The 12,047-nt window shown below is 34.7% G+C and overlaps 1 protein-coding gene across 2 annotated transcripts; it reads left to right on the forward strand.

Moving 5' to 3' along the window:
- The first annotated feature begins 606 nt into the window (after positions 1 to 606).
- Positions 607 to 9,853, forward strand: LOC113111902 (protein FAM117A-like). Of its 2 annotated transcripts, none has more exons than XM_026277091.1 (8): positions 607 to 968; positions 1,815 to 1,954; positions 2,562 to 2,681; positions 2,844 to 2,933; positions 7,991 to 8,119; positions 8,228 to 8,375; positions 9,410 to 9,554; positions 9,657 to 9,853. In XM_026277091.1, exons 1-8 carry the CDS (start codon positions 812 to 814, stop codon positions 9,835 to 9,837), a joined length of 1,110 nt encoding a protein of 369 aa, XP_026132876.1. In that variant the 5' UTR covers positions 607 to 811; the 3' UTR covers positions 9,838 to 9,853. The 2 variants fall into 2 exon arrangements, with proteins under 2 accessions (XP_026132876.1, XP_026132878.1); XM_026277093.1 differs by having other exon boundaries at positions 9,434 to 9,554.
- The last annotated feature ends 2,194 nt before the right edge of the window (positions 9,854 to 12,047 follow it).

Consider the following 12,047-nt stretch of genomic DNA (forward strand, 5'->3'; position numbering starts at 1 on the left):
GTTATCTCACACAAACTCCACCCTACACAAACTACCACTGATGGAAGTTTATCTCCAACAATAAATGCTGAAGACACCCACAGGGACGTGACTGTTACACCCGTGGAAGAAATACCACATCTACTGTACATATAGATATGAAATATGTCAAATAATTTGCTTAACTTACAGTTAAGTAATAATTAACCCCAGGGTGCCCGTTCCGATACTGATGTCCAGCCATTGCTTAACTGTAGCATCTACTGTATTTGCACTTGTACACATTCGTTTAAATTTTATTATTTCAACTTTTGCTAATTTGTCTGTGGGAGTACTTACATTACATTGATTCATTTAAAACTAAAAGGTACGCATCTCCGTTTTTGGTTTCATGGGGTTTCTTAGTACAATACTGCACACTATTAGGGAATAGGCCAAATATTAACATACTTAAAAGTATTAGACTCTTTAGAATTGTGTGTGTGTGTGTGTGTGCGTGCAAATTAGTAGTTCATTAAATTAGTTTGGGATGAAGCCAAAAAAAGTTCACGTTATTTCTGGATTGATGTCTTATTACCCAATTACCTTAACGCAGCTATTTCTTTTAGCCAATCAAAAGGCGAATTGTACATGGATCCGCCTACTTCCTAAAATGAATGAAAGCTCCTACACATACTAGCGTTTTGAGAGGTAGAGATCAGTCTGAGCAGCAAGTAGCTCTCTTAACTGTTATAATAGTTTACTTGAAAGCGATTAAATAAGTATATCTTCTAGTCATCGGTCTAGTTAAGAAACTAGAATAAACACATTCAGAATGGCTAGATAGCTGGAAATGGCCAGTTGGAAAAGGACAAAAACCGCTCACGACGCCAGAGTCCGTGTTTGTGGAGAGATGAAGATGTCCAGGAGCGGATCAGGTCTCCAGCCTCTCAAAGCTACTGTTCCCTACACGCTGCACAAACCAGCTTCCGCCACAAATATCACTCCAGGTGAAGTATATCATACACATCAGTAACTATCACGATCTGAGCCACTGGATGTCCTTCTTGAAGATCAACAGGAAATGTTATGTGAATTTTTGCAACTGCATTAGTACTTTAATATGTTTCTTCCTGTGCTATAAGGATCTAAACACATACATTATTTCATTGATCTTAAAATGTATGTGCTTTTAATCTATATTCAGTTTTCTTTCAGAATTAATTGGTGCATATCAAACAACACATTTTCATCATCACTTTCATAATTAATTAATATTTTAATTATAAACAGCGGATGTATATTTACTTATATTTATATTTACAATTAACTTATGCTTGTAAGATGACTGGTTTCATTGGCATACTGTATACTGTAGGGGCTAAATAACAAATCTGGAATTCCAAAGGAGGAAATAAAGATTGAATGAAGAAGAAAAATTTCAGTAATCAAATAATACAATTTGGGACACTGATCATGTGAGTTGCTTTGTTTTAAAGGTTGCATTTCCTTGCATCCATTGAAGCACAAGGTGTTCTTTGAAACATCCCAAGTCATGCTAGAAGACATGATCATCTAGTTTTGTTCATATCAGACAATCTGAATACTAATATATCATCAAATCATGTTAAACTTTACAGCTCAAATTGGTATTCATACGATCTAATTTATATAAATAATATTATAATGAATAATAATTAGAAGCATTTTATGATCTAGACCAGTGAATCGAAAGATTTAAAACAAAATATGATATTGAAGTGTATTTCATAAAAATTGCACTACACACATGTATTTAAAAACGTTGTTTCTTAGTAGTTTATTCCGCATTGAAGTTTACTTTCTTGTTTCTTCAGGTGAACGGACCAAAGCAGAGTGGCGTTTGCAGACTCCGATCCAGCGCACAGTATCTCTGGATGCGATTGTGGGGCCGTACTTGCAAGGCCAATGGCCCAAAGAGGACGACAGACATGGCAGGGAAGACAAATCCACACAGGTGAAAGGATGCAAGATCCATAATCAATTCTTAATAAAAGTTCAGCTGACTCACCCAGGACAGATGTTAATATCAGTGTAAACAGGGCCATGCAGTACCATGGTATGTATACCAAAAGTCTTTGGTACACTGCACCATGGTTTGCTCATCACATCCTATGATTTACTGCAGTCCTAATGAACTTTAACCCTAAGCTCAGATGTGAAGGGAATTGGGTGCATCAGCTTTTCTCATTTTTGAAATATCATCTGTTTTCTGTTCCTCATTACCTAAGTCAAAATTTCACTCTTTCTTTCATATAATCAGATACTCTTTATTTCATATAATGACTCAAGCTTAAGTTTTAGCCATTTACTTGTGAAATTGCCTTATATTGCACTTGTAGCTGGTTTATAGCTAAATATCTAGTTGTACTAGTTCACTAAAACATTGTCAACTTTGTGAGTAAAACAAGGATGTAACTAAATGGGATGAATTGAGTTTCCATGAAAGTAGTCTGTGTGACTAGTGCAGTATTCAGTCATGAGGAACAGATGACAATGTGTTCTAAACAAGAGTCTTAAGTTGTAGTTTTATGTGATGTTAATGTTGATATTTTTTGTAAAAGACACCACACACATGGTTAGGTGGAGATGAAACAACAGCTGTTGGATTTCACAAGCGTTCGGCATCATGGGGGAATTCAGAACGTCTCCAGGATGGAAGTGACGTGTGTGCAGATTCATCTGTAAGTCTCATTGCACAATAAATAAGATTGCAAACTGCATGAAACTATAGTTCTTGTGTGGTTGCTTGTACTGGGTCATGTAAGATTTCATATATCTACATCACACTACATGCATCTCTGTTTTTTCCTCTCTTTTCTATCCTTACTCTTTATGTTTCTAAGAGTTTTAAGCTGAAACAACAACAACTACAACAGAAGAAAAGGTCAGGCGTTCTGGTTGGCAATCAAGAGAAACTGCACAACCAACGTCAGGTACTAATATACACACATATGTCATTCTCTTTTTCAAACACTTCTATACTCCCTGGTTCCTCATTCCCAATCCTCATTTCCTTTTTCAACCTAAACAGATCAAATGGAGCTATTTGCAATTATGGCCAAATGCAATTAAAGAGTATGCTGTAAAAAAGTATGCCATTTATGCACTACTAGCTTCGCTTGCAGAATTACAAAAATCAAGCTTAATTAAAAAAATGAAGCATATTTGCAAACACCCCTTACACTCATCAAGGCCTTATGGATATACTTATCTATACAACAATCAATTGGGAGAGATAAACCCATGGATGGTGTAGTCAATGAACAATAAACTGGGTTAAGAGAATGTACGTTGACATAAAAACGACTTACAAACACAAATTGGTGCTTTTTATGCTGTCAAGATAGCAGTATTTTGCACTACGTAAGTGTTAATAGTGGCATAGATAGAGTACTGTAGTGCACTTGCATGGAAATCTACATCATTGAATGTCATGTATCCAAATGTTGCAAAATATTATTGTAAAATTAGACTATAATTCTGGTTCGTGTTATAGTTTAGGAAAGCACATTCTCGGTTGCACCAAAAGCTTCTTGACAATTCAAATGACTTCAGTGGTCTGTGGGTGAAGCCTTCAAGTACACTAAAGTGCCATATTCTGACACATGTACGTACACAAATGTTAGAGGAAGTGTGGAGGATTGCAAAAAGTAACAGGAAGAGTGCTTGTATCAAAAACCCTTCTGCTTTAAACATATGCTGGCTAGCTGCAAACACTTCCTATAGTTATTATAGTTTCTCAGTTTTATTACAGTTGCTTGATTATTTCATAATTTGATAATTCCAGTTTAGTTTTAGGTAGATATAATGGTATTTTGTTATGCCTGTTGTTTTTGTTAGTTTTAATGCATCACAACATACTGTTGCACCAAATTATAGACCGACAATCTACAACATCACACACGTAGCACTTTATCAGATATGTACTGTTAGTTTGGTATTTAAACAAACTTCAAAGTTTTATTAGTCCCGTGTATAAGAGTGCAGCATACTGCAGTACTCGCTGTCCATCAAATGTGATAAATATTTGCCTTAAAATTAGCCTTTTTTGGCTATATTTACCAGTGTTTGTAACATCCTTTATTCATATCCAGGACGTTTATAGTTCAACAGCATAGATTGGATGCACACTGGTTCATTTTCGTGATTGTGTCAGTTTTGTGTGCCTGTGATGGGCTGTTTTATACAGTACAGTATGTTGATAAAGCTCATGCTTTCTGTGTGATTTTGTTAAATATATAAATTAATACCTGGGAGATCATTTAATCCGACTATTCAGCGTGGATTGAAAATATAAAAAAGCTTCTTTGTGTTTTTCTTTAGTTTTTGTCTCATGCTAACATATTCTTGAAGTGTTAGCATTTAATGAAGTGTAATATGATATGTGCTAATTTTAGCGTTTTTAAAATGCACTGCAAGGTTTTTAAAAGTGTGTGTTTGTGGTTCACTTACATTACAGGCAGGGTTTGACATTAACTTTTTTGCTCACCAGCCAACGTGGCTAGTGGTTTTCCAAATTTACTAGCCGATCAGCATTTTCACTGACCACAATCTTGTTGTTGGTAAATTACATTTAAATGACTGAAATTACCACATACTAAAATATATTTAAATTGATTTCCAGGTTATTTAAAAAATATATTGTTATATAATGTTATAAGCTTGCTATATATATAAATATTTTTGCCACTACAAAAGCATAAAAATACCATAATATGTATGTTTGCAGATTAAGAAACATGTTTAACAAGTTAACATACTTGTTTATCTGAAAAACAATGCTACAGTAAGAAAATTTGCGTTCCGGTTCGGAATGTCAGTTTCTATTTTTGGTTTGTGAAACCATCCCACTCTCAGTTTACCCAATTTATTTCGGCACCTCAGTTGGCAGAAACCACAGCGGCAACCTGTGTGTACATTAAGTCTGAGGAGGAGGAGCTGGGTGAAAAAAAAAAAAAAAAAAAACCTCCAAAAATTTTATTTGGACTGCAATACCTAGTTCAACCACTCTGTGTCAACCCTACATGCAGTACATCACCTTTAAGATCTAGTTTGACCAACTAGCAGTTAACCAAAGGGTAATCAATCTTATATTTTGGATTCAGCCTAGACTAATCTATGTTTTTATGTAATGAATTAAATGAATTAAAAGTATTAAAGAATAAAGTTAGATTTTCTAAGATTTTTTTTAAAGCCTAGTCTGTCTTTTATGCATCCGGCTCCCTGTCTTTACGAATGGATCACGGAATCATTGACTCAAATCATTCAGTAACGTTTTGCTCAGAGATGTGCAGCTGTTCAACTTTGATCTTTGTAACTATTTTCGTTAACCAAATCAAGCAAAAACTGTCAACATTGACAGTATTGTAAAAAAACAAACAAAAAAAAGTCAATAGTGTACTAAAATATATATAACCTACTTGTTTGAACTCTTGTATAAAATCAATGTCAAATTTGCAATTGTGGTTTTCAAGGAAAACGTAACTCTCTTGGTCATGTCCTGTTCCTTAATTAAGCTATATGTTAAAAATATACAATTTACATTAAATTTTTACCGCAGTATGCTCTTCTGTGTGCAGTTACGTTCATTTATTTTGATTTCTCAACGAGATTGTTTCACATACAGACAGACTACACAAGCCTCAACTGACCCGACCTTGTTAGTTGATTACTTTGCTGATTAGGTTGGCCTTGATTATCAATTATCAATTGCCGTTTAAACCAAATGTAATAAAATCAGAAGCATTCTCACCCAAATTTCAGTGCATCCCTAACTAGTTGTTTTATACACATCAAATGTTCGGTTAGGCAAGTAAAATTCTTTCACTCACCCATTAAATAAAATGCACTTGTCTCATACAAGCATTAATGTTAAGTTCTATTACTGTAGGGTATATAAAATTCAACCCACCAAAGTGGGTAGTGGGAATGACCATATTACCCCCCACTGCTGATACCCACCCGCATTTGGTGGGTGTAAATGTCAAGCCCTAATTTGGCACATATATACATATATATGAGGGGCCGTACCAGCCATTATTCATTCTGGCACTCTCACACACTTACATTCTCCTTTCACATACATATATTAGATGAGGCAGCCACAGAAGTATTTCAGCAAGCTATGTGGGTTTTAAAAATAAATAAATTAATAAATATTATCATTGTGAAATGCCTCGTCCTTTGAGCGAGTTGTGATTGAGGTTGCGGGCTCAGCCTCAGTCGTGTTGCCAGATACATCTATTATAAGCATCTATGGATTTTTATTTATTTGTATATTTCTCCACCTCATTTAGGAAGTGAATAAAGAGGGCGGTTGCAAGTTAGGGATAGCGATATATTTATATTATTTCCATAACTCAAGATTTGGACTTATTGCGTGTTTATTTTTTTTCTTCTTTTTGTAATACCTGGCAACGCTAAGATTAAAAGCGGTGCAAGGGAAATTGGTAACACAGAGTTGTGATCTTCATGATGTATTATCTTTAACACAGATCCACTAAAGACAGACACAAAGAGGAGAGACTAGTCACACAAGCAGAGAAAATACTGTATCAGACCAAACAAATTCATTAATATACTGAAAGAAAACCATAATTATGGAATTAGGGTGGGGGTGAATATTGGATGTATTTCTGAGGAGAACTGACCGTCTTCAGAAAGGTTTCAATGGCATTTTCTTTTTCCTCTTACAGTCGTTAAATACATATTAAATGAGTGTTAATTAGCGCAGCGCTGTGTACAGCAATAACCCAGGAAACACTGCTAGTGTTCTGTAAGCGCCACCTGCTGTCAGAGATTGAATTAGCATTTTCATCAGAATCAGAAAGAGCTTTATTGCCATGTGTGTTTAACACACAAGGGATTCATCTGGTTGTCAGGAGCATCCAGTACAGGAAGTACAAACATAGTGCAGATACAGACATGTATATAATTAAGGTCATAAAACACTAATAATAATAAAAAAAGAGTAATAATAAAATATTCATTCAGCCTGTCTGTTGTTTTTGTTTTGTGCAGTTGCTTTGTGTTGCATGTTTGCTCAAGGTTAGTTTGGCCATTAAAAGAACAAAATAAAAATAAAATATATAAAAAAGTAAAAGTAATAAAAACCGAATTCTGTAAATTGGCAACAAGTATGGGAATCTGTTCATTTGTTTGAAAATAAATAAATAAATAAAATCAGCAATTGGAATAGGTCACGAAAATCAGTGCATCCTTAACTGGAATAGAGTTAGACCTACCTGAAAGACCTGAAAAAGCACTATTATCATTGAACTATTGTACCTATTAGTACAAAATGGTTATCATTTATTACAATACAATGTTAGTCAACAATGAAAGTCTTATTTATTGATTGATTGATCGTGGCAAGGCCATTAAAATTTTTGCCAGGGCAAGTAAAAAATGTTAACCACTGGCCAAACCAGTCAGTCAATATGATCTAAATCAGTATCATAACACTTTTACACAGATCTGTTGAACACATAGGTTACAAAATGATATGGTAAAGTTAAAAACTGTAAATATGTATAGTACATGAAAATATAGCATTACTGTACAATTGTGAGGAAGAGCTGAGCAAGTCTTGCACATATATTTCCTGGTCTGAGAGTGACTTCCTGCTTAAGGAAGTAATGGATACTGAGAAATTAAAAAATTTCTTAAAAGTTTCTTTCTTTTAATTTCTCTAAAAGAAATTAAAATGTATGTGTAAGGAGAATGTGTATGTGTGAGAGAGAGTAGAAATGTATGTGTGCGAAAACAAAAATATATGTATGTGAAAGGAGAATGTAAGTGTGTGAGCGTACAAATGTATGTATGTGAAAGGATAATATAAGTGTGTGAGAGTGCCAGACTGAATTATGGCTTGTACGGCCCCTCATACATGTATGCGTTGGAAAGCCTTCAAGTAAAAATATTATTAGATAATGAAAAAGCCATTGTAATAATACTAATACCGATATGTTTGTGTTTCTTCTATTCTCAGTCCCCTGCTCTATTAATCCCATCTGTGTCATTGACTCGACTGCCGTCACGTCTGCGTCAAAGTGAAGAGAGACTAGATCAAGAGTTGGAGAAAGTATTCACACATCACTCATCAGTTCACCACTGTGGAGTATGTCTAACACTTTTCACCATTTTAACTGATTGTGAAGGCCGATATCGTGCAAAGTTGCATATTGAAACTTGCATGACTGGATGTAACAGTTTATTTTTTTTTTAGCTATATGAGGTTCCTGATGGCCACAGGGCTCCTGTTCCTCACCTGAGCTCCAAGAGGGGATTTCAGATTGGTTCTTCCTGTGTAGCTTCTCCCTCTTCTTCTTCCCCATCCACATCTTGCTCTCCACAGCGCCCTCTAGATTTCGAGAGTAGGTCTCTTTTTTTACTCTTGTTAATACATAAACCACCATATTATTCCTGTCAAAAACTTAACTATATATTAGGATGTCCATGTTTTCTGGACACAGTTTGGTTTTTGGTGTCCTGTGACTGGAAATATACCGTTTTTTTTTTTCCAGCACATTCAAAACACCCTTTAAATACCCTGCAAAAATTCCTGACCAGCATACCCTGCTGGTTACCAGAGCAATCTTGTAGTTAGAGGGCTGCATTTTACACTGATTACATTCATGTAACATTGTTTTACTGTTTGTATGAACTATATAACAGGGCCTGTGATTGTTTGGCATGCTATTTTAAAATGTTCCTAAATGGTCTGCTCTCACAACACCGTAATCTTAAAGGGACAGTTCACCCAAAAACTCATCCAATAATTTTTTCCATCATATACTTGCCTTGATATTTTGAAGAATGTGGTAACCAGGCCACTGACTTCCATTGGATTTCTTTTCTTTCTCCATAATATGGACGTCGTTGGCTACCAGCAACTGTTTAGTTACAAACATTCATCAGAATATCTTCTGTGGTGTTCGACAGAAGAAAGAATCTCAGAAACTTGCAGATGTTTGAACAACTTACGGGTGACTAAATTATGAATGAAGAAATAATTTTTTGGGGTGAACTATCCCTTCAACTATATTACATGGTGAAAGTACACCTCTATATTAATAAATCAATACAAATTCCACCATTATTAACATTGTAAATCTACCAATAGCTTTTGTTTTCTAAAAATGTTACATAAATTTTAGTGCTATACTTTGAATCTCAGATATATGGAAAGGGTCCATTACGCTAGCAGCAATTCAGTTTGCAAAAATGCTCTCAAAATGATCTTAAACTGCAAAATAATGATCCTAATTAGGGTTAATAAAATCCATTTTTAAAAAGCATTTGAAAACAACATTTGAAAAGTTAAAAAGGTGTAATTATTATCAATTGTCAATTGATATTTCAATTATATTTTGACTGCTGAAGTCCTATGTATCTGTAATTTGAACAGACTGTGATACGGCTCTGTCCTCAGTTGAAGAGGTCAACTCGTGTATTGTGACGGTGTCCTCATCACCACGGCCCAATAACAGCTACAGCTTTCAGAGAGATCCACCAGAAGGTTGTGAAAGAATCCGAGTGTGTGTAGAGAATATGTAAGTAGGCATACCATTCTAGAGTGTTGCTACCTGTGTGTGGTTCTGTACATTTATAAAGCTATGGTTAACTCCGTATTGACATTGTGCATCTACTATCAGCCTTCCATGTTTGGATCAAGTGTATGTGTCCTCCTGTCCTGACCCCAACAAAGTGAACTTCACCACACACACAGGCTCAGCCTTCTGCCCTGTCAATCTCCCCAAGCCCCTTATACCTCCAGTGGACTTCCTGATCTGCAGCCTCTCAGTTTCTCCAGGGTCCTGCTGGGTGGGACAGTGATGAGTCAGTAAAAAAACCCCCGGTGAAATCAGCATCTGCGTGGGAGAAATGGAATGTGATTCTCTTTAAAAACAATCAGTTCTTTGGTGTTTAATGTTGAATTTTGCTAATTGTAATAAGAGAATACCGGATTTCTTTGTGGCTCAGTGAGCATGCTGAACATTGGCCGATTTGATAGATTTATGATTTAATAATTTGGGGGGTTTTATAATGAAAAGTATGTCATTTATAGACAGTGAATGATAAATAGGGCTATATATATATATGTATATGTATATATATATATTAGAAAGAAAATGAATGGTACTATTAGGCAAAGTTTGTATTTTAAATCTGCATTTTTACCACCTACTTCAAAAAAAATGGCGAATGTATTATTTTTTAATATATATATACTTTAGTTATGTTTTGTTTTGATTATTGAAAGTTTATTGAAGAAATTATGTGGGTGGATTATTACAGTCATATACCATTTCAGTAGGTACTGTATATTCGTGTTCTTTGATTTTAGGTAAATGTCACAGTCATGCTTTAATGGTACATTGACATTCACCATTTTTATTTTTTCAGAAATTAGTTTTTTTTTCTCTTTCTAATGAATGTTTACATTGTATACCTTGAACCTAAGAATGTTTTTATATTTGTATAGATTAATCTGTACATGAATGTAAGATTAGCTGGCAAGTCTGTACTGTTTGCACTTTTTTTTATTACATTTTTTCCCTGCTAAAGATAAGCTATAGAATGTAAATGGTGACATTATCTGACTTTAAAGTGTTTCTTCATTCAATGTGCACATGATATTTGTTATTTTAGGGTTTGGTTAAAATGCTTTATGTTCAAATAAGTTAGTTTGGAATAGTTGCCTTGCCGTTGAAAAGTACTTGGGGAAACTACACATATTGTTTGATTATTTTCTTTCTATAGATCACTTAAATTCTTCCATGTCTCTACTATGTTTTGACACCAATAAAGTAGAATTGAGCATAACTGAATGCCTGTTCTGTTTGACTAAATTACAAGCGAGTGATATTATGAGAAACAACATAACCTACTGTGATTTTGACGGTCATGATTATTAAAAGAAGTGCTAATCTCGTGTTATCAAGTAATGTTATTTATAGTACACTATATGCAGCAAACGATATGTTTTTAAAATTCTGTTATATCAGATGTTCATTTTCATACCTGCTGCTCCTTGTTCCTTGTCAGGTTTAATATTTTCATTACATGACACGATATCATTCATGAATCGTTGCCCAGCACTTTTAAAGCCATTTAAATTAGGAGCTTACTAAAAATAATTTCGAATAACGTATGATTCATATTAAAATAAAGGTAGCTATCACCGAGCATTTTGCTAAATAGTTATATACTGTATACCACCGGTGGTTCAACCAACTCTGCTTTACTTTGGTTTGGCCACAAGAGTAGGCTACTTCAATTGTGTTACCTCAATTGTGTCCCTCCACAGAGCTTAAGTAATTTAGTTATTTAGGCATCCATAGGCGGAGGGTGAACCAACTTCCGGGTAAGGTTAAAAGCAGCCAAATTAAACATCATAAACCAGTCTTTTTAGGCAACAACCAGAGATGGGCGTCATGTAGTCTAATAACATATGTTTAATGGAACTGAGTTTGTATTTAATGTTATTACAATTTAATAATAAAAAATTATTTATATAACGTTTACTTTCCACGGTTATTTAAACAGCGAATAAATTATATATAGATAGTGACATTATCACTAACTTTGATCTATCGTTTAAGCACTCTCAAAAAAATAATAATAATTATATATATATATATATATATATATATATATATATATAATCAATGGAGCTGTTAACGTGCATCTGTGTTGTGTTATAATTTTTGCTAGAGAATTCGCGGAATTCAATCAGGGAACGTGCGCGCGCTCAAAACAGATGAGTTTCAGCGATGTCTAATCTAAACGCTTCTGATTAGCCAATGCGTTCCTAAGATCAACAGAACTGTGTGTGATTGGTTAAAATGCGCAACACTTTAAAAACGCCTAACATAAAATACGGTGACCAGATCTTAATTTGATGCCACAGTCGACACTGTCAGTTCACTTACACTTTGTTAGCAGCAGACGTAATAGATTTCATTTGTTTGTGCAGAGGCATTATTTTCCAATTTAGTGGCATTTTTGCCCCAAGTCCCCATGGCCACACCCTCCGCCTATGC

Source organism: Carassius auratus, chromosome 12 (assembly GCF_003368295.1).
Source record: "Carassius auratus strain Wakin chromosome 12, ASM336829v1, whole genome shotgun sequence".
Lineage (NCBI taxonomy): Eukaryota > Metazoa > Chordata > Actinopteri > Cypriniformes > Cyprinidae > Carassius > Carassius auratus.

Excerpts from the sequence above, each read along its gene's own strand:
- LOC113111902 (XM_026277091.1), top strand. The coding sequence starts at position 812 with ATGGCCAGTTGGAAAAGGACAAAAACCGCTCACGACGCCAGAGTCCGT. Across the intron at positions 1,955-2,561 it reads GGGAAGACAAATCCACACAG|ACACCACACACATGGTTAGG; the intron begins GTGAAAGGATGC and ends TTTTTGTAAAAG. Across the intron at positions 8,120-8,227 it reads CATCAGTTCACCACTGTGGA|CTATATGAGGTTCCTGATGG; the intron begins GTATGTCTAACA and ends TTTTTTTTTTAG.